General features: G+C 39.8%; 1 protein-coding gene across 1 annotated transcript; it reads right to left on the bottom strand.

Annotated features, from left to right (window-relative positions):
• Window positions 1-2,308: 2,308 nt before the first annotated feature.
• Window positions 2,309-6,335, bottom strand: LOC138368192 (uncharacterized). Its single transcript, XM_069330655.1, has 4 exons — window positions 6,192-6,335; window positions 4,672-4,877; window positions 3,720-3,861; window positions 2,309-2,952 (listed from the first exon to the last, which is right to left on the bottom strand). Exons 1-4 carry the CDS (start codon window positions 6,295-6,297, stop codon window positions 2,576-2,578), a joined length of 831 nt encoding a protein of 276 aa, XP_069186756.1. The 5' UTR covers window positions 6,298-6,335; the 3' UTR covers window positions 2,309-2,575.
• Window positions 6,336-23,826: the final 17,491 nt, after the last annotated feature.

Raw genomic sequence — 23,826 nt, 5'->3', positions numbered from 1 at the left:
TACCTTATGTTCTAATGTTATTAAGTATGATGTTATTACAGAGTGTATTGCTGTGCCCAAGAGAAAATTCACACCACCATGGGAGGATTGTAATGTAGATGTAGTAATTACTCCCTTGCAAAAGAAAAAAAGTATGTATGAAATTGGAGAGCTGAGGGCAACATATGATTGTATAATTAGAAAATTGCCTACAGAAAACACTCTACTACATGTATATTGTGATGGGTCAGTAGCTAGGGATGGGAAGGCAGGATGTATATTGTGATGGGTCAGTAGCTAGGGATGGGAAGGCAGGATGTATATGTTCTTAACATTCTGAAACCTATATTGTTTGCTGATGATACTACACTCATCTACTCCAACCCCAACCCACATGCACTAAATACTGTAATGTTGTTAATAATGAACTAAAAAAAGTCCACTTATGGATGTCAACCAACAAACTAACACTTAACATAGAAAAGACCTACTACATCTTATTTGGAAGCAAATCTACAAATGCAATTTAGCTTCAGATGACAATGTAAACATTAGCAATAACAATGATGGAAAGTTTCTTGGTCTATTCTTAGACAAGAGACTCAACTTCAGTACCCACATACAACACATAACTAAGAAAGTCTCTAAAACAGTTGGTATACTCTCCAAAATCAGATATTATGTACCTAACCCTGCTCTCATCTCTCTATATTATACACTAATCTATCCCTATCTCAACTATGGTATCTGTGCATGGGGTTCAACCACTGCAAACCACCTCAAGTCCATCATCACCCAGCAAAAATCTGCTATCAGAATAATATCAAATTCTGCTTTCAGACAACACTCAGCCCCCTTGTTTAACTCCCTAAACATGCTAAACATAATCTCACTCCATAAATTCTCTTGTGTCAACTACATTTACAAAACCCTGTTCTTAAATGCAAATCCTGCTCTGAAACTCTTCCTGGACAGATGTAATAGGACCCATTATCACCACACCAGAAATAAATATCTCTTTGATATCCCCAGAGTTAAACTTGTATAAATAAATAAATAAATAAATAAATATGTTTATTCAGGTAAGGTACATACATACAAGTAATGTTACATTAATGGATCGATATATAGATAGAGCTAGTACATACAATGCCTAAAGCCACTATTACGCAACGCGTTTCGGGCAGGAAAAACATTAATATCTAGAACTTAATACTAATTGAGCATAAAGAATAAAATGTGTTGAGAACAAATACAAATAAAGATAAAAAAAAGGGGGAACATGACTGAAAAAGCAGCACAAATACAATAGGTTGACAAACAGTGTTGATTAAAAAAAAAAAATAATAACAGACATGGGTTGACAATAGAGGGGTAAGGTAGGTTAGTGAATTTATTAGGTAGTGTTTAGTTTATATCTTAAACTGCTTGAGAGAGGTACAGTCTTTAACATGGTTGGGAAGATCATTCCACATTCTGGGTCCCTTGATTTGTAGAGCATTTCTAGTTTGATTAAGTCGTACTCTTGGAATATCAAAACTGTACTTATTTCTGGTGTGGTGCTCATGGGTTCTGTTACAACCTTCAGTGAAGCTTTTGAGCTTATATGTATGTATTTGTAATGTATGTATGTAAACAATGTATTTATTATCATTTATCAATTCTGATAGAAATTACCTACTTAAAATTATCTGTTAGATTAAGGACCTGCCTGAAACGCTGCGCATACTAGTGGCTTTACAAGATTGTAAATACTGTACTATTCAATGTATTCTCACAAACCCAATGTACCTACTTGTATATATATAAATAAAATAAAATAAAATATTGTGATGGGTCAGTAGCTAGGGATGGGAAGGCAGGATGCAGTATGCCAAACTGAATTCGTGCGCCCCTTGAGGGACTTGAAGTAGAGGGATAGGGATCACAGGATAAGTATGGGTTGCACAAACTACTGGTAACAGGATGAGTATGGGTTGCACAATTAATTACTACAAAGTGGTTGAGTATGGGGTGCACGTAAATGAAGACTCCCAAAAAGCAAATCAGAGATCAGCCCAAGCTTCATCTTGAGGCAAAGCTCAATGCCTTAAGCCATATTGATGCTCTGTCCACAGAGCATTCTCTCTCTCAAATCATAATAGTACACTAATGGTTCCCTACACCACCCCTCATTTGCAGCTGCAGCAGGCTTGGGTGACATGATGACTATGGGGTGCACAATAAACTAACACTCACAGAATGAGTATGGGCTGCACAATAAGCTACCTCTCACAAGATTAGTAATAAAGAAACATTAATTTTTTGGTAGGGTGACTGAAACTCATCCTGGGGTAAAAATGTTTTTTTAAATTTATTATAGTTAAATGAATTTAGTAAATTATTCCATATATTGTATTATAAGTGAATTGACACTAAGCTATAAATGATACTAATAAGGTTTTAAAAATGAAAAACAGTAAAAATCCTTCATGTAAGATATGGAAGTTGAAAAGTAAATTAACTGTAAACTAAATTATAAACTGTAGACATAATATAAAGTATTATAAGTAAAATACCTATAAACTACCAAATAATAAGGTGTAAGGAACCATTTCTATTGTTTGTCCTTTTTTACCTGTTTCCTCAGGTATTTTAAAATTCCCATTCCGTTGTTACTACACTGTTTTCCTGGTGTAGTTCCCTGTGGTTCAAATTTTACTACTTGTACTTCTTGCTGTTTCTGAATGATTGCTAATGGTAGCCTTTGTTGCACCTGCGGAACTTTTTGTAAATGTTCCACCTGCGGAACTTTTTGTAAATGTTCCACCTGCGGAACTTTTTGTACTTGTTGAATTTCTTGCACCTGCGGTACTTTTTGGACTTGATGCACCTGCTGCACTTGTAGCTCGTCATGATTTTTTTCCAGGGCATTATCGCTATCACCTTCTGATCCTAATGTAAGTTTATCTGCATCAAGCTTCCTTGTGCGTGCTGGAAAAAAAATAAAAATAAAAAATAAAAAATTTCGAAATGGAAGATCCTGTGTAACAAATTTAATCAGTTACTATGATCGAGCCGCAGAAATTTTACAGGAAAGATATGGTTGGGTTGACTGCATCTATCTGGACCTAAAAAAGGCATTCAACAGAATTCCACATAAGAGTTTGTTCTGGAAACTGGAACATATTGGAGAGGTGACAGGTAAGCTTCTAACATGGATTAAAAAATTTCAAACTGATAGAAAAATGAGGGCAGTAATCAGAGGCAATGTATTGGACTGGAGAAATGTCACGAGTGGAGTACCACAGGGTTTAGTTCTGGCATTCATGGATAAATAATAAATAAATTGTTCATGATTTTTTTAGACAAAAGCTAGAATATGCAGCAGTTGTATGGTGCCCATATCTTAAGAAGTACATGTACAAACTTGAAATGATACAAAGACGTCATGGGTGTCATAGGGGCCCCAGCACACTGGTTTGCTAAAGGGCCCTTAATGCTGTCGAGACCTTATGGGCCCTTGGACCCATTACGTTAAGACATAGTGCTGTATTGGGCCACACACTTTTTGCCATATACATCAACGACAGAGATGATTGAATTGAAATTATATATATATATATATATATATATATATATATATATATATATATATATATATATATATATATATATATATATATACATATGTATATATATATATATATGAGAGAAAATAATAGGTGGTGATATATTTATATATTATGTGAACTACTTACACAAAAAGAAGTTAGTGGTGAAGATCTTCTTGTCCTCTTCTTGTATTACGTTTTTTGGTAGGAAACCATGTGTCACCCGTGCTGGTCCTTTCTTGTAATAGATAACGATTGATTCATACCCACAGCCACGCAGATATGTTAGCTGAAAAGCAAATAATATTTAAACAATAACACTATCTGGGAAAATGCAACAAAATAAATGTCTGAAGCATAGCTGGGCATGTGCAATAGAACCCATAATAGAATCACAATACCAGAAATAAATATCTTTGATATCCCCAGAGTCAAAGTTATTCTGTGTAAATACTCTATGCAAATAAAGGGACCTTGTCTATGGAACTCACTCGCTAACAAATTTAAAAACTGTCCAACTTCTGCCATTTTAAAAAATAAAACCAAAAAGTACCTAATTTTATCTTGATAGTTTCCTAACTCGCACAGTATCTTATGAAATCCAATGCCAGAATATATGTGCCTAAACCATACAACTTTTCCATTGTAATCATTGCTATCACCTTATATCATGATTGTTATATTGAATGCATATCTTACTATATTATACCTTGAAATATTCCTCAAATTATGCTACAATTTATATGTTGATAACCCTCAAATTTTACTTTAATGTACATAGTAATCTTTGTGATACTTTCTTACAATGTACCAGCCAATTTTTTCCATTTTTGCTTTAAATTGCCTATTTAAAATTATCTGTTAGATTAAGGACCTGCCCAAAACACTATGTGTGCTAGTGGCTTTACAAGAATGTAAAAACATCAATGCTATGTACAGTACTCTCATAATCCCAGTGTGCTGTCTTGTATATAAATAAATAAACAAATAGTATGTAAGTACTGTACAGTATTATTCATGTTGATTCTATACCTTATCAAGCAAGTTCAGCATAAGAAGAATACAAATGAATACAACAGATGTAGACAAACTTCAATACCTGATTTTCAATCCTTCGTAGAACCCGGCTTGCTGTATTTCGTTCTAAAGCCTTCTTGCCTTTAAGTAGAAAACGGGCTTCCTCTTCTTTCTTCATTAATTCTCTACTGTTTCGGAAGTCACACTGGCAGAACTTGCAAACATTGCTTCGGACATGCACACATTGTTTGCAGTTTGTGCATCTCCTCAAGAATTTTCCCTGAAGACCTGAAGGAAATAATTTTTAATAAAATACTTATATTCAAATGACCTATGCTGCAAAAATTATAAGTTAAATTGTTGTTAAAATGTACTACAGTAATTAAATATATTATTTAAATTATGAAATAATCTACATTTACACTAGTGAGAGCAATGGTAAAAATTTTAGGACTGCATCTGGAAATAACTTTAATTTTGTATGTGATTAACCATGCTGTAACTCGTATAACAAAACTGAGAGGAGTTGCATCCAACAGCCTGATTGACCAGGCTGTTAATTTCAAGCGAATACTATATTATTGGAAGAAAAAAAAAAATTATATATATATATATATATATATATATATATATATATATATATATATATATATATATATATATATATATATATATATATATATATATATAATCAATATTGTAACTTTTTTTGTGTAATGACGTTTTCAAATAAAGTTAGATAAATATACACACATACCAAAAGAATAGGGGTGGTAGAAGAAGAAAATATGAAAGTGTTCAGTGAGGATCCACAAGGTCTTCTCTGAGTACTCTTTATTTTCTTCTCCGAGGCTATGGGTCCCTACACTTGCACCAGAGGTGGTACCCCTCATATATATATATATATATATATATATATATATATATATATATATATATATATATATATATATATATATATATATATATGACAGTGTCAGATTCACCACCACCATCATACACCACCAGCACCATACACCACCAGCATCATACACCAACAGCACCATACACCACCAGCATCATACACCAACAGCACCATGCACCACCAGCATCATACACCACCAGCATCATACACCATCAGCATCATACATCACCAGCATCATACACCATCAGCATAATACACCACCAGCATCATACACCATCAGCACCATACACCACCAGCACCATACACCACCAGCATCATACACCACCAGCACCATACACCACCAGCATCATACACCATCAGCATCATACACCATCAGCATCATACACCATCAGCATCATACTCCACCGGAATCATACACCACCAGCATCATACACCACCAGCACCATACACCACCAGCATCATACACCATCAGCATCATACACCATCAGCATCATACACCATCAGCATCATACTCCACCAGCACCATACACCACCAGCATCATACACCACCAGCACCATACACCACCACCATGTCAAATGGACAGTGTCAACAAAATTATTCCCACATACTCCGTCACTATGTGATGGAGTACACATAGAACAGGGGACTGTAACAAATGTTCTAGCATAAAACTTTGTACAGTTTAGTAATTTCTTACCGTTTGATGTACTAGGTAGATCCATGTGTGGTGAAGTTTTATAGCTGGAGCTGGAAGATCCTGTCGAGATGACTTCTTCAAAGAGACTAATAGCTTGCACACACATTGTGTCTTGAGTCTTCCAGTACTTGGCCTACAGTTACCAGATCTGATTTACAGAAACTAGTGAACTATGGAGATAAGATTGTTAATAATATACTTTTTTTGAGATTCATATGACTTGCAGCTTAAAAACCAACCTTATTTTAAAATAGTACACTAAAGTACATAGCAAATTGCGAAATTTGTAGCTTTAACTACTTTAAAGCTAAATTCTCAAGCTTTGAAAATAAGCACAATTTGCTATTTTAAGCGGAATCTGGCAACTCTGATTTAGCATGTAAACATTGACTTGCATTCACAATGTAGTTATTTATTTTTCAACAATTTAAAACGAGTTATGAAAATACACACATTGGTACATTATTGCAAAGGCACTATACTATATATATATATATATATATATATATATATATATATATATATATATATATATATATATATATATATATATATATATATATATATATATATATATATATATATATATATATATATATATGTGCTCACGAAAATAAACACGTGATTAAGAATGTGACAATGTCAGACCACGGAGGAAAAATGAAACACCTTCTGAAGATGTATTTAATATACGAAAGTACTTAAGGAAATTTCCTGTTTCATTTTTCCTCCGTGGTCTGACATTGTCATATATATATATATATATATATATATATATATATATATATATATATATATATATATATATATATATATATAAATTGTTGCAAGTCGAGCAACAAATATTTTATATTGAACAACAAATGAGATCGGAAAAGCAGTATTACCAAAATAGACCCCAGACACACCCTGTGGGTAGTAATGGACCCCCATACCAACCCTATGAGGGGTAGTGGACCCCATAATAACACTATGGGCGATAGTGGACACTATACAAACACTATGAGCGGTAGTTGACTTCATAGAGACCCTGTGGGCGGTAAGGGACCCCCTATCGACCCTGTGGGCGGCAGTTGACCCCCTACCGACCCTGTGGGCGGCAGTGGACCCCCTACCGACCCTGTGGGCGGCAGTGGACCCCTACCGAACCTGTGGGCGGCAGTGGACCCCCTACCGACCCTGTGGGCGGCAGTGGACCCCCTATCGATCCTGTGGGTGGTAGTGGACCCCCCCCCCCCCCCCTATCGACCCTGTGGGCGGCAGTGGACCCCCTATCGATCCTGTGGGCGGCAGTGGACCCCCTACCGACCCTGTGGGTGGCAGTGGACCCCCTACCGACCCTGTGGGCGGTAGTGGACCCCTACCGACCCTGTGGATGGTAGTTGACTTCATAGCGACCCTGTGGGCGGTAGTGGACCCCATACCGACCCTGTGGGTGGCGGTGGACCCCATACCGACTCTGTGGGCGGCAGTGAACCCTATATACTAATCCTGTGGGCGATACTGTACCCTATAGTCATCCTGTGGGGGCATTGGACGCCATACATATCCAGTGGGTGTTATTGTACCCCATACTTATTCTGTGGGTGGTTGGAGCCCCATACCCATCCTGTGGGTTATAGTGGACCCCATACTCATCCTGTGGGTGGTATTGGACCCCATACCCATCCTGTGGGTGGTTGTGAGCCCATACCCATCCTGTCGGTGTTAGTGGACGCCACACACATCCATTGGATGGTATTGGCTCCCATACCCATCCTGTGGGTGGTTGTGAGCCCATACCCATCCTGTCGGTGTTAGTGGACGCCACACACATCCATTGGATGGTATTGGCTCCCATACCCTTCCTGTGGGTGGAAGTGATCCCCATACCCATCCTGTGGGTGGATGTGACCCCCATACTCATCCTGCGGGTGTTATTGGACCCCTTACCCACCTAACAGGTGGTAGTGGACCCTATACTAATCCTATAGTTTCCTATAATCCACACCATACCATCCTGTTTGCAGTAGTTTACCCTATATACATTCCAACATAACATCGTTTTCTGTTAGCGTTCCTACAAAACATTCTTTAAAGATTTCTAAAGCACAAACTATGGTATATAATATTGATTGGTGAAGCACTGTTATTCTATGTAATAATTTATTGTGCTTATTATAATTTACTAAGAACAACTAATATTTCTCAAAACAAAACTACGAGCCTTCAATAGGATGTAGCTGATCTGTAATATTATAAGAGCATGGACAATAGTAGGTGAATTTCACAACCCATGTGGGACCTGAAAACTACAATTTTCGTTATAATTGAACCAATCACGACTATTCAGCTATCTACGTTGATGGACGAGTACTGTGAGACGTAAATTGGTACGTGAGGAAGAGTTTGAGCCTTGGTAAAAAAGTTAACTGGGAATATATCACATATGTACTAAATGCCCTCCCCTCCACCCCATTGAGCAAGGGAGCAGAGTCCTCTCAACCCTCTCCTATGAACATGCTAGCATCCCAGTATAAGCAACTCAAGCGAGCTTCCGGTCCCTCACCGGAATTCACTAACTGGACCGAGAATCAGTGGTTCAAAAAGTTGTGCCTAGTCCTCGAGTCACAAAATACTATCATCTTGAGTCTTCTCAACGAGAATCTAGCGAACCGCGCTAATCTCCAACAACAACAACAAGAAATAACCCTCCTCCGCGAGGATATTAGAAACTGCAAGGCTAGCCAAGACCAACTACAGCATGATTTGAATGATCTCCGTGAGGAAAAACAACCTTCGGAAAACTGATGAAGCCATAAAAAAACAGGAGGAAGCTCTCAGCAAAATGACTGCATGTATCACTACATTTTCAGCCCAACGTTCCGTCTCCCAGGAGGAACAAGACCAGCAAAAGCTGCTAGACTCTGTTATCGTGTCGTCCCAAGATATACCTGTGGAACATGAAGGTGAAAATTGTGTCGAAATAGCTCAGGATCTCTTAAAAAACAAATTGCAGCTCAGTCTAAACAAAACTGACGTTATTGCTGCCTACAGAGTAGGCAAAAAGAATCCATCAGGTCTAAACCAACGGAAAATTCGCCTGAAGCTGTCTTCCCAGTTCACGAAATCCCATCTAGTCCGGACAGCTGCATCCCAACGGAAGGGATTATACATCAACGAGTGCTTGAAAAAGGAACAGACAGCAAATCCTCTACCGCCTGCGTCAAATCCGTCAACAAAACCCAGATGCGATTCATCAGTGCTTCGTTAGAGATGGTCTGATAAAGGTGAGAAAAACCGCAGAGGGCAAAATGTTTACAATTACTAAAGAAGAAAACCTCAACACTTTCCTCTCCCAATGTGGTTTGTCTCACCTTATCACTCCCAATGAATTAACTTAATTAACCCCCTGTCAACTAGTGGGGCTAGGTATCCTAAGTCTCCTTGGTTCATTTTCTGACTTAATTTTTAACTTACTCTTACCTAGTCATTTACCGAAATTATTTAATTGAGTGTATTAAGTAGTTCTTCAGGTCTTTTTAATTATACAGTCATTACTGAACTATCTATAGTTATTAATCATTAGCTTAAATTTGCCTATGTTTATTATTCAACTTTTCTTTGATTTCATTTATTACCTAGGTTGCCTAGCCTCGCCATGCTCCCTTACTCCATTGTACCCCTGGCTTTGCCTGCATCTCAAATTGCAAATTGTTACTTACAGTGTACCTGAGAGTACTCGTAAGCAATCTACCTCATTTTTTTTCATTTTTGCTCAATTTGTTTTTTGTATTGCTTAGTCTTGCTTATATTTTTTGTTTTGTATTTCTATATCTTGTGTTTTGTATAGTCCATGTTTATATGTTTTTTCTTTAATCTCATTTATTGCCTAGGTTGCCTAGCCTAGCCATACTCCCTTACTCCATTGTACCCCTGTAAGCCCCTTTTGTGTTTGTTTTGTACAGTATTGTGTATATATTTTTCCCTATTTTATAGCTTATTTCTACTTATTTCTGATTCTGCAATCAGCTTTTTTTATGCAGACAAGTATAGACCCAGAACTTAACCTCTTATCCACTATCTATGACAATAATCACTTTAATGATCTAAATTGCAGATATTTTGCAGCACATGATGTAAACAATGTATTAACTCATAATCACAATATCTCTGTAATCAATTTGAACGTTAGATCCCTAGGTAAACACTTCGATGATGTTAGTGCCTTGATTGAAACTATTGGCAACAAATTCTCTTTTATTATACTTACTGAAACATGGTTGAAAGAGGATACTACTCAACTCTTTAACATGCCTAACTACTCAGCAATTCACAACTGTCGTCAACTTCAGAGAGGTGGTGGCACTGCTCTTTACTACCACCAAGAACTAACATGCTTAAAAGAAATTAGAACTAGAGACTGCTATGGGGAGTATATCTTCGCCAGCTTCAGAGTCAAGGGTGCCGAGTCTGTCCTGTCTGTGGGTGCAGTCTATAGAATTCCCAACACTGATGTGTCTGAATTCAACTCAAACCTTAGAAATCTAATACTTGATAACAGACAGAACAAAAACCACCTAATTATCGCAGGGGACTTTAATATTGACCTCTGCGAGCCAGAACACCCTACTGCTGTTAGCTTCCTCAACTGTATGAATTCCTGCTTCCTCATACCCTTAATCACTAGACCTACTAGAATCACTGGTAGCACTGCCACGACTCTGGATCACATCTGGACCAACATAACCTCTCCGCTTACTTCAGGTATAATCACCGATAGCACTACAGACCATTACCCCACATTTCTCTTAACTAACATTAGCAAACCACCTCTAGAAACAAGGGAGTTAAGCTTTAGGCTGCACAATGAAACTGCTATAAACAATTTTATAACTGCTGCTGATAATGTCAACTGGGAGTCCGAGTTAGGTAACATAGGGGACATCAACCTAGCAGTGCAATCTTTTCTACAAACAACTCTTAGCCTTTATAACACCCACTGTCCTAGGCTTACAAAACAAGTCACAAGCAAAAGGCTTAACAATCCTTGGCTTACAAAGGGAATACTGAAATCCATTAACAAAAAACACGACCTTGAGAAGAAGTATAGGTTAGGAATTGTCTCCAAAGAATTCTCAAAGAATTACTCATTATTGCTATCTAAGATAATTAGACGAGCCAAAACTAAATACTACGAAGATAAATTTACTCAAATAAAGAGCAACATTAAACAAACTTGGAGCACAATTTCACAAATACTGGGATCAAAGAAATCTTTAAATAACAAACCGACTCTCCTGTCTAATAACGATGGTCAGCTTTCAGCCTCTGATTCTGCTATTGAGTTCAATAGGTTCTTCTCTTCCATTGGTTCATCCCTTGCAAATGATATTCCATCTTCCAGTACTGACATTAAGGACTATCTTACAGGTAACTATCCACAGTCTCTGTACCTAAAGCCTATTAACTCCACTGACGTCAATGAGATAATCCTTTCCCTTAAAACCAAGTCTGGTGCCCTTGAGGAGATACCAACTTTAATTTACAAAAAAGCCTCCAGATCTTTAGCCCCTGCTATTGCTTTGCTCTTCAACAAGTCACTTGAACTCCAAACCTTTCCAGATATTCTAAAAAAAGCGAGAGTAACGCCTGTCCACAAATGTGGTGACCCCACAGATGTTAACAACTACAGACCTATATCAATCCTGCCAAACTTGTCAAAAAATTTTGAAAAACTAATATATAAGCAGCTTTACTCATATCTAGCCAAACTCAATATACTTAGCCCTTGCCAATATGGCTTCAGACCCAAAAAAAGCACTAACGATGCACTTATTAGTATGCTTAACTCGATTCATACAGCTCTTGATAAAAATGAGTTCCCTGTTGGGTTATTTGTGGACCTGCGTAAAGCTTTTGATACTGTCAACCACCATAACCTTCTTAAATTACATCATTATGGAGTCAGAGGACACTCCCTACAATACCTCGAGTCCTACCTTACTGACAGGCTCCAACATGTTTCTGTGAATAATACAATTTCTCCCACCCTACCCATCAACATTGGTGTTCCTCAGGGCAGCATACTTGGCCCTCTCCTCTTTCACATCTACATTAATGACCTTCCAAATGCCTCCCAACACCTCAAACCAATTCTATTTGCTGACGACACAACCTTCATTTACTCCAGTCCTGACCCTCTTGCTCTAAATGCCACAGTAAATACTGAGCTAAATAAAGTCCATCTTTGGCTAACTGCCAACAAACTCACCCTTAACATTGACAAAACTTTCTATATTCTGTTTGGCAATAAATCCTCTAGTCAAATAAATCTCAAAATAAACAATACCCAAATTTGTAACAAATTAGATGGCAAATTCCTTGGCATTCTCATTGACCACAAGCTGAATTTCCAGGGACACATTCTAAATATATCAAAAAAGTTTCAAAAACTGTGGGCATTCTTTCTAAGATAAGATATTATGTACCACGCCCTGCCCTGGTGACTCTCTATTACTCCCTTATCTATCCTTATCTCAACTATGGTATTTGTGCTTGGGGTTCTACTACCCAAAATCACTTACGTCCTCTAATTACCCAACACAAAGCTGCTATTAGAACAATATCCAACTCTGGCCCCAGACATCACTCGGTACCCCTACTCAAATCTCTGAATATGTTAGATATTAAGTCACTGCACATTCTCTCATGTGTATTATACATATATAAAACGCTAAACTATAATGCCAATCCTGATCTCAAAAGCTTCATAGAAGGTTGTAACAGAACCCATGAGCACCACACCAGAAATAAATACAGTTTTGATATTCCTAGAGTACGACTTAATCAAACTAGAAATGCTCTGCAAATCAAGGGGCCCAGAATGTGGAATGACCTTCCCAACCATGTTAAAGACTGTACCTCTCTCAACCAGTTTAAGATAAAAACTAAACACTACCTAATAAATTCCCTGTAATCTACCTCACTCCTCTATTGTCAACCCATGTCTGTTATTTTCTTTTTTTTTAATCAACACTGTTTGTCAACCTAATGTATTTGTGCTGCTTTTTCAGTCATGTTCCCCCTTTTTTTTTTTTTTTATCTTTATTTGTATTTGTTCTCAACACTTTTTATTCTTTATGCTCAATTAGTATTAAGTTCTAGATATTAATGTTTTTCTTGCCCGAAACGCATTGCGTAATAGTGGCTTTAGGCATTGTATGTACTAGCTCTATCTATATATCAATCCATTAATGTAACATCACTTGTATGTATATACCTTACCTGAATAAACATCTGAATCTGAATCTGAATCTGAAATCACATTCCACATATTGACTTTAAGCATTAAGTCATATATGTGCTGTCTTGTGTGAGAACGGGTTGATTCGTGTACTGGTTGTGGTGTGGTAGTAATGGGATACAAGTTGTGGTGTGGTAGTAATGGGATACAAGTTGTGGTGTGGTAGTAATGGGATACAAGTTGTGGTGTGGTAGTAGTGGTGTTCTAGTTGTACAGTGGTAGTAGTAGTGAACAAGTTGTGGAGTGGTTGTAGTAGTGTACTAGTTGTGGTGTGGTAAAAGTGGGGGTACAAAATTAGGTGTGGTAGTAGAGGCATATTAGTTGTGGTATAACAGTAGTCGTGTACTAGTTGAGATGTTGTAGTAGTAGCATGCTAGTTGTGGTGTGGTAGAACTGATGTTATACTGGTTGTGGTGTGGTAGTAATGGCATACTAGCTGTAATGTATTAGTTGTGGTGTGGTAGTTGTAATGTACTAGTTGTGGTATGGTAATAGTAGTGGTGTACTACTTGTGGTGTGGAAGTAGTAGTGGTTTACTAGTTGTGGTGTGGTAGTAGTGGTGTACTAGTGCTGGTGTACTGGTTGTGATGTGGTAGTGGTGGTGTACTGGTGCTGGTGTACTAGTTGTGGTGTGGTCGTAATGGTGAACTAGTGCTGATGTACTACTTGTGGTGTGGTAGTAGTAGTGTACAAGTTGTGGTGTGATACTAGTGGTGTGCTTGGTGTGATGTGGTGGTAATGGTGTATTAGTTGTGGTGTGGTAGTAGTGGTGTACTGCCTGTGGTATGGAAGTAATGGGGAACTAGTTGTGGTGTGGTAGTAGTGGTGTACTAGTTATGATGTTCTAGTTGTTGTGTGGTAGAAATAGTGTACTAGTTGTGGTGTGATAGTACTTGGTTACTAATTGTGGTACGGTAATAGTGGTGTACTAGTTGTGTACTCGTTGTGGTGTGGTAGTGTTAGTGTACTAGTTGTAGTGTGGTAGTACTGATGTACTAGTTGTGGTGTGGTAGTAGTTGGGTACTAGTTGTGGTGTGGTAGTAGTGGTGTACTAGTTGTGGTGCGGTAGTAGTGGTGCACTAGTTGTGGTGTGGTATTAGAGATGTACTAGTTGAGGTGTGGTAGTAGTGGTATACTAGTTGTAGTGTACTAGTTGTGGTGTGGTAGTAGTGGTGTACTAGATGTGGTATACTAGTTATGGTGTGGTAGTAGTGGGGTACTAGTTGTGGTGTGGTGTACTAGTTGTGGTGTTGTAGTAGTGGGGTACTAGTTATAGTGTGGTGGTAGTAGTGGTGTACTAGTTGTGGTGTGGTAGTAGTAGTGTACTAGTTGTTGTGTGGTAGTATTAGTGTACTAGTTGTTATGTAGTAGTTGCGGTGTACAAGTTGTGGTATTCTAGTGATAGAGTGGTATTAGTGGGGTACTAGTTTTTGTGAGGCAGTAGTAGCATACTAGTTGTGGTGTGGTAGTTGTGGTGTACTAGTTGTGGTGTGCTAGTTGTGGGGTGGTAACAGTTGGGTACTAGTTATGGTGTGATAGTAGTGGAGTACTAGTTGTTGTTAGTAGTGGTGTACTAGTTGTGGTGAGGAAGTAGTGGTGTACTAGTTGTGGTGTTGTAGTAGTGGTGTACTAAGTGTGATGTCCAATTTGTGGTTAGTAGTGGTGTACTAGTTGAGGTGTGGTAGTAATGAGATACTAGTTATGGTGTGGTAGAAGTGGTGTTCTAATTGTGGTGTGGTAATAGTGTTGTTCAAGTTCTGGTGTGGTAGTAGTTGTGTACTAGGTGTGATGTGCTAGTTGTGGTTATTGGTGTTGTACTAGATGTGTTGTGGTAGTTGTAGGAACTAGTTTTGGTTAGTAGTGGTGTACTAGCTGTAGTGTGGTAGTACTGAGATACTAGTTTTGGTGTGGTAGTAGTGGTGTTCTAGTTATGGTGTGGTAGTAATGGGGTACTAGTTGTGGAGTTGAAGAAGTGGAAAACTAGTTATCGTGTGGAAGTTGTAGTGTACTAGTTATGGTATATTAATAGTGGTGTACAAGCTGTGGTGAGGCAGTAGTGGGGTACAAGTTGTGGAAAGGTAGTATTCGTGTACTGGTTGTGGTGTGGTGGTAGTGGGATACTAGTTACGATGTGGTAGTAGTGGTGTTCTAGTTGTACTGTGCAAGTAGTAGTGAACTAGTTGTGGAGTGATTGTATTAGTGTACTAGTTGTTGTGTGGTAAAAGTGGAGGTACTAGATGAGGTGTGGTAGTAGAGGCATATTAGTTGTGGTATAACAATAGTCGTGTACTAGTTGTGGTGTGTTAGTAGTAGCATGCTAGTTGTGGTGTTGTAGAACTGGTGGTGTACTGGTTGTCGTGTGGTAGTAGTGGTATACTAGTTATAATGTATTAGTTTAGGTGTGGTAATAGAAGTGGTGTACTAGTTGTGGTGTGGAAGTAGTAGTGGTCTACTAGTTGTGGTGTGGTAGTAGTGGTGTACAAGTGCTGGTGTACTAGTTGTGGTGTGGTAGTGGTGGTGTACTGGTGCTGGTGTTCTAGTTGTGGTTTGGTAGTAATGGTGTACTATTGCTGATGTACTAGTTGTGGTGTGGTAGTAGTAGTAAACAAGTTGTGGTGTGGTACTAGTGGTGTACTTGGTGTGATGTGGTGGTAGTGGTGTATTAGTTGTGGAAAGGTAGTATTCGTGTACTGGTTGTGGTGTGGTGGTAGTGGGATACTAGTTACGATGTGGTAGTAGTGGTGTTCTAGTTGTACTGTGGTAGCAGTAGTGAACTAGTTGTGGAGTGATTGTATTAGTGTACTAGTTGTTGTGTGGTAAAAGTGGAGGTACTAGATGAGGTGTGGTAGTAGAGGCATATTAGTTGTGGTATAACAATAGTCGTGTACTAGTTGTGGTGTGTTAGTAGTAGCATGCTAGTTGTGGTGTTGTAGAACTGGTGGTGTACTGGTTGTCGTGTCGTAGTAGTGGTATACTAGTTATAATGTATTAGTTTAGGTGTGGTAATAGAAGTGGTGTACTAGTTGTGGTGTGGAAGTAGTAGTGGTCTACTAGTTGTGGTGTGGTAGTAGTGGTGTACAAGTGCTGGTGTACTAGTTGTGGTGTGGTAGTGGTGGTGTTACTGGTGCTGGTGTTCTAGTTGTGGTTTGGTAGTAATGGTGTACTATTGCTGATGTACTAGTTGTGGTGTGGTAGTAGTAGTAAACAAGTTGTGGTGTGGTACTAGTGGTGTACTTGGTGTGATGTGGTGGTAGTGGTGTATTAGTTGTGGTGTGGTAGTAGTGGTGTACTGCCTGTGGTATAGAAGTAATGGGGAAGTAGTTGTGGTGTGGTAGTAGTTGTGTACTAGTTATGGTGTTTTAGTTGTTGTGTGGTAGTAATGGTGTACTAGTTGTGGTGTGATAGTAGAGGGTTACTAATTGTGATACGGTAATAGTGGTGTACAAGTTAAGTACTCGTTGTGGTGTGGTAGTGTTAATGTACTTGTTGTGGTGTTCTAGTTGTTGTGTGGTAGTAATGGTGTACTAGTTGTGGTGTGGTAGTAATGGTGTACTACTTGTGGTGTGATGTTAGTGGGTTATTAATTGTGATATGATAATAGTGGTGTACTAGTTGTGTACTCGTTGTGGTGTGGTAGTGTTAGTGTACTAGTTGTGGTGTGGTAGTGTTAGTGTACTAGTTGTGGTGTTCTAGTTGTTGTGTGGTAGTAATGGTGAGTAGTGGTGTAATAGTTGTGGTGTTCTAGTTGTTGTGTGGTAGTAATGGTGTACTGGTTGTGGTGTGATAGTAGTAGATTACTAATTGTGGTACGGTAATAGTGGTGTACTAGTTGTGTACTCGTTGTGGTGTGGTAGTGTTAGTATACTAGTTGTAGTGTGATAGTAGTGATGTACTAGTTGTGGTATACTAGTTGTGGTGTGGTAGTAGTTGGGTACTAGTTGTGGTGTGGTAGTAGTAGTGTACTAGTTGTGGTGCGGTAGTAGTGCTGTACTAGTTGTGGTGTGGTATTACTGATGTACTAGTTGTGGTGTGGTAGTAGTGGTATACTAGTTGTAGTGTACTAGTTGTAGTGATGTAATAGTGGTGTATTAGATGTGGTGAAATAGTTGTGGTGTGGTAGTAGTGGGGTATTAGTTGTGGTGTGGTGATAGTAGTGGTGTACTAGTTGTGGTGTAATAGTAGTAGTGTACTAGTTGTAGTATACTAGTTGTGATGTGGTAGTAGTGGTGTACTTGTTGTGGTGTACTAGTTATAGTGTGGTAGTAGTTAGGTACTAGTTGTTGTGAGGTAGTAGTGGTGTACTAGTTGTGGTATGGTAGTTTTGGAGTACTAGTTGTGGTGTGCTAGTTGTGGTGTGCTAGTTGTGGTGTGGTAGTAGTGATGTACTAGTTGTGGTTCACTAGTTGTGGTGTGGTAGTATTGGTGTACTAGTTGTGGTGTGGTAGTAGTAGTAGTAGTGTACTAGTTTTTGTGTGGTAGTATTGGTGTACTAGTTGTTATGTAGTAGTTGCGGTGTATAAGTTGTGGTATTCTAGTGATAGTGTGGTAGTAGTGGGGGTACTAGTTGTTGTGAGGTAACAGCAGTGTACTAGTTGTGTTGTGGTAGTTGTGGTGTACTAGTTGTGGTGTGCTAGTTGTGGGGTGGTAGCAGTAGGGTACTAGTTATGGTGTGGTAGTAGTGGAGTGCTAGTTGTTGTTAGTAGTGGTGTACTAGTTGTGGTGAGGTAGTAGTGGTGTACTAGTTGTGATGCACTAGTTGTGGTGTTGTAGTAGTGGTGTACTAAGTGTAATGTCCAATTTGTGGTTAGTAGTATTGTACTAGATGTGTTGTGGTAGTAGTTGGGTACTAGTTGTGGTTAGTAGTGGTGTACTACTTGTGGTGTGGTAGTAATGAGATACTAGTTTTGGTTTGGTAGTAGTAGTGTTCTAATTGTGGTGTGGTAATAGTGTTGTGCAAATTCTGGTGTGGTAATAGTGGTGTACTAGGTGTGATGTGCTAGTTGTGGTTCGTAGTGTTGTACTAGATGTGTTATGGTAGTTTTGGGGAACTAGTTTTGGTTTATAGTGGTGTAGTAGTGAGATACTAGTGAGCTGTAGTGTGGTAGTAGTGAGCTACTAGTTTTGGTGTGGTAGTAGTGGTGTTCTAATTGTGGTGCGGTAGGAGTGGTGTTCTAGTTATGGTGTGGTAGTAGTAGTGTGGTAGTAGTAGGGTACTAGTAGAGGTGTTGTAGAAGTGGAGTACTAGTTGTTGTGTGGAAGTTGTAGTGTACTAGTTATGGTGTATTAATAGTGGTGTACAAGCTGTGGTGAGGCAGTAGTGGGGTACAAGTTGTGGATAGGTAGTATTCGTGTACTGGTTGTGGTGTGGTAGTAATGGGATACAAGTTGTGGTGTGGTAGTAGTGGTGCTCTAGTTGTACAGTGGTAGTAGTAGTGAACAAGTTGTGGAGTGGTTGTAGTAGTGTACTAGTTGTGGTGTGGCAAAAGTGGGGGTACTAGATTAGGTGTGGTAGTAGAGGCATATTAGTTGTGGTATAACAGTAGTCGTGTACTAGTTGTGGTGTTGTAGTAGTAGCATGCTAGTTGTGGTGTAGTAGAACTGATGTTAAACTGGTTGTGGTGTGGTAGTAGTGGTATACTAGTTGTAATGTATTAGCTGTTGTGTGGTAGTTGTAATGTACTAGTGGTGGTATGGTAATAGTAGTGGTGTACTACTTGTGGTGTGGAAGTAGTAGTGGTTTACTAGTAGTGGTGTGGTAGTAGTGGTGTACTAGTGCTGGTGTACAAGTTGTGGTGTGGTACTAGTGGTGTGCTTGGTGTGATGTGGTGGTAATGGTGTATTAGTTGTGGTGTGGTAGTAGTGGTGTACTGCCTGTGGTGTGGTAGTAGTGGTGTACTGCCTGTGGTATAGAAGTAATGGGGAACTAGTTGTGGTGTGGTAGTAGTGGTGAACTAGTTATGGTGTTCTAGTTGTTGTTGTGTTAGTAATAGTGTACTAGTTGTGGTGAGATAGTACTGGGTTACTAATTGTGGTACGGTAATAGAGGTGTACTAGATGTGTACTCGTTGTGGTGTGGTAGTGTTAGTGTACTAGTTGTAGTGTGGTAGTACTGATTGTACTAGTTGTGATTATACTAGTTGTGGTGTGGTAGTAGTTGGGTACTAGTTGTGGTGTGGTAGTAGTGGTGTACTAGTTGTGGTGCGGTAGTAGTGGTGTACTTGTTGTGGTGTGGTATTAGATGTGTACTAGTTGAGGTGTGGTAGTAGTGGTGTACTAGATGTGGTGTACTAGTTGTGGTGTGGTAGTAGTGGGGTACTAGTTGGGGTGTGGTGTACTAGTTGTGGTGTGGTAGTAGTGGGGGTACTAGTTGTGGTGCGGTGTGTAGTAGTGGTGTACTAGTTGTGGTGTGGTAATAGTAGTGTACTAGTTGTACTTTACAAGTTGTGATGTGGTAGTAGTGGTGTACTAGTTACAGTGTGTAGTAGTTTGGTACTAGTTGTTATGAGGTAGTAGTGGTGTACTAGTTGTGGTGTGATAGTTTTGGAGTACTAGTTGTGGAAGTGCTAGTTGTGGTGTGGTAGTAGTGGTGTACTAGTTTGTGGTTTACTAGTTGTTGTTTGATAGTATTGGTGTACTAGTTGTGGTGTGGTAGTAGTAGTGTACTAGTTGTTGTGTGGTAGTATTAGTATACTAGTTGTTATGTAGTAGTTGCGGTGTACATGTTGTGGTATTCTAGTGATAGTGTGGTATGAGTGGGGTACTAGTTGTTGTGAGGCAGTAGTAGTGTACTAGTTGTGGTGTGGTAGTTGTGGTGTACTAGTTGTTTTGTGCTAGTTGTGGGTGGTAACAGTTGGGTACTAGTTATGGTGTGGCAGTAGTGGAGTAGTAGTTGTTGTTAGTAGTGGTGTACTAGTTGTGGTGAGGTAGTAGTGGTGTACTAGTTGTGGTGCACTATTTGTGGTGTTGTAGTAGTGGTGTACTAAGTGTGATGTCCAATTTGCTGTTAGTAGTGGTGTACTAGATGTGTTGTGGTAGTAGTGGGGTACTAGTTGTGGTTAGTAGTGGTGTACTAGTTGTGGTGTGGTAGTAATGAGATACTAGTTTTGGTGTGGTAGTAGTGGTGTTCTCATTGTGGTGTGGTAATAGTGTTGTACAAGTTCTGGTGTGATTGTAGTGGTGTACTAGGTGTGATGTGCTAGTTGTGGTTAGTAGTGTTGTACTAGATGTGTTGTGGTAGTTTTGTGGAAACTAGTTTTGGTTAGTAGTGGTGTAGTAGTGAGATACTAGTGAGCTGTAGTGTGGTAGTAGTGAGATACTAGTTTTGGTGGGGTAGTAGTGGTGTTCTAATTGTGATGCGGTAGGAGTGGTGTTCTAGTTATGGTGTGGTAGTAGTAGGGTACTAGTAGAGGTGTTGTAGAAGTGGAGTACTAGTTGTCGTGTGGAAGTTGTAGTGTACTAGTTATGGTGTAATAATAGTGGTGTACAAGCTGTGGTGAGGCAGTAGTGGGATACAAGTTGTGGATAGGTAGTATTCGTGTACTGGTTGTGGTGTGGTAGTAATGGGATACAAGTTGTGGTGTGGTAGTAATGGGATTACAAGTTGTGGTGTGGAAGTAATGGTGTTCTAGTTGTACAGTGGTAGTAGTAGTGAACAAGTTGTGTGAGTGGTTGTAGTAGTGTAATAGTTGTGGTGTGGTAAAAGTGGGGTACTAGATTAGGTGTGGTAGTAGAGGCATATTAGTTGTGGTATAACAGTAGTCGTGTACTAGTTGAGGTGTTGTAGTAGTAGCATGCTAGTTGTGGTGTGGTAGAACTGATGTTATACTGGTTGTGGTGTGTGGTAGTAGTGGTATACTAGCTGTAATGTCTTAGTTGTGGTGTGGTAGTTGTAATGTAATAGTTGTGGTATGGTAATAGTAGTGGTGTACTACTTGTGGTGTGGAAGTAGTAGTGGTTTACTAGTTGTGGTGTGGTAGTAGTGGTGTACTAGTGCTGGTGTACTGGTTGTGATGTGGTAGTGGTGGTGTACTGGTGCTGGTGTACTAGTTGTGGTGTGGTAGTAATGGTGAACTAGTGCTGATGTACTACTTGTGGTGTGGTAGTAGTAGTGTACAAGTTGTGGTGTGGTACTAGTGGTGTGCTTGGTGTGATGTGGTGGTAATGGTGTATTAGTTGTGGTGTGGTAGTAGTGGTGTACTGCCTGTGGTATGGAAGTAATGAGGAACTAGGTGTGGTGTGGTAGTAGTGGTGTACTAGTTACGGTGTTCTAGTTGTTGTGTACTCACCTGGTTGTGCTTGCGGGGGTTGAGCTTTGGCTCTTTGGTCCCGCCTCTCAACTGTCAATCAACTGGTGTACAGATTCCTGAGCCTACTGGGCTCTATCATATCTACATTTGAAACTGTGTATGGAGTCAGCCTCCACCACATCACTTCCTAATGCATTCCATTTATTAACTACTCTGACACTGAAAAAATTCTTTCTAACGTCTCTGTGGCTCATCTGGGTACTAAGTTTCCACCTGTGTCCCCTTGTTCGTGTCCCACCCGTGCTGAAGAGTTTGTCTTTGTCCACCCTGTCAATTCCCCTGAGAATTTTGTAGGTGGTTATCATGTCTCCCCTTACTCTTCTGTTTTCCAGGGATGTGAGGTTCAGCTACTTTAGCCTTTGCTCGTAGCTCAATCCTCTCAGTTCCGGGACGAGCCTGGTGGCATTCCGCTGAATCTTCTCTAACTTTGTCTTGTGTTTAACTAGGTATGGACTCCAGGCTGGAGCTGCATACTCCAGGATTGGTCTTACATAAGTGGTATACAGGGTTCTGAAAGATTCCTTACACAAGTTTCTGAAGGCAGTTCTTATGTTGGCCAGTCTAGCATATGCCGCTGATGATATTCTTTTGATGTGGGCCTCTGGAGACAGGTTCGGTGTGATATCAACCCCCAGATACTTCTCTCTATTTGATTCTTGCAGGATTTCCCCTCCCAGATGATACCTTGTGTTCAGCCTCCTGCTCCCTTCGCCTAATTTCATCACCTTACACTTTCCAGAGTTGAACTTCAGCAGCCATTTTCTAGACCATTCCTCCAGTTTAACCAGGTCATCCTGTAGTCTCTGTCTATGTTCATCCGTCTTGATTCTTCTCATAATTTTTGCATCATCAGCAAACATCGAGAGGAATGAGTCTATACCCTCTGGAAGATCGTTCACATATATTAGAAACAGGATGGGTCCAAGTACTGAGCCCTGTGGGACTCCGCTGGTGACATCTCGCCACTCTGATGTCTCCCCCCTCACCGTTACTCGCTGTTTCCTGTTGCTTAAGTACTCCCTTATCCACTGGAGCACCTTCCCTTTTACTCCTGCCTGTTGCTCCAACTTTTTTAACAGCCTTTTATGGGGTACTGTGTCAAAGGCTTTTTGGCAATCCAGGAAAATGCAGTCGGCCCACCCTTCTCTTTCCTGCCTAATTTTCGTGCCTGGTCATAAAATTCTATTAAACCTGTGAGGCACGATTTACCATCTCTGAACCCATGTTGGTGGTGCGTTACAAAGTTATTTCCCTCCAGATGCTCTACGAGCCTTTTCCTCACGAACTTCTCCAGCACCTTGCATGGTATACAAGTTAAGGAAACTGGCCTGTAATTCAGTGCCTCTTGCCTGTCACCCTTTTTGTATATTGGGACCACGTTAGCTGTCTTCCAACTTTCTGGTAAGTCTCCTGTTTCCAGTGACCTGTTATACATCATAGAGAGTGGCACACATAGTGCTTCTGCACCTTCCTTTAGTATCCATGGTGAGATTCTATCAGGCCCAACAGCCTTTGTCACATCTAGCTCCAGCAGACACCTTTTGACCTCATCACTGGTGAGGTCAAATTCCTCCAAGGTTGCTTGGTTTGCCGCCTCCTCATTTAGTGCAGGGGCTTCTCCTTGTTCTATTGTGAAGACCTCCTGGAATCTCTTGTTGAGTTCTTCACACACCTCCTTGTCATTCTCTGTGTATCTGTTCTCCCCTTTCCGCAGCTTCATCACTTGTTCCTTCACTGCTGTTTTCCTCCTGATATGGCTGTGGAGCAGCTTTGGTTGGGTCTTGGCTTTACTCGCGATGTCATTTTCAAACTGTCTCTCTGCTTCCCTCCTCACTCTGATGTACTCATTTCTGGCCCTCTGGTATCTCTCCCTGCTCTCTGGTGTTCTGTTATTTCTGTAGTTTCTCCATGTTTCTTTTACTCAGTTGTTTCGCTACCTTACATTCCTGGTTGAACCATTGGTTTTTTCTGTTGTTTTTCGTTTTTCTCCTTTTGGACGGGGATAAACCTGTCTGCAGCTTCCTGGCACTTTTGGGTGACAATA

This window comes from Procambarus clarkii, chromosome 3, assembly GCF_040958095.1.
Source record: "Procambarus clarkii isolate CNS0578487 chromosome 3, FALCON_Pclarkii_2.0, whole genome shotgun sequence".
Taxonomy (NCBI): Eukaryota; Metazoa; Arthropoda; class Malacostraca; order Decapoda; family Cambaridae; genus Procambarus; species Procambarus clarkii.
This window is presented reverse-complemented; position numbering and strand designations above follow the sequence as displayed.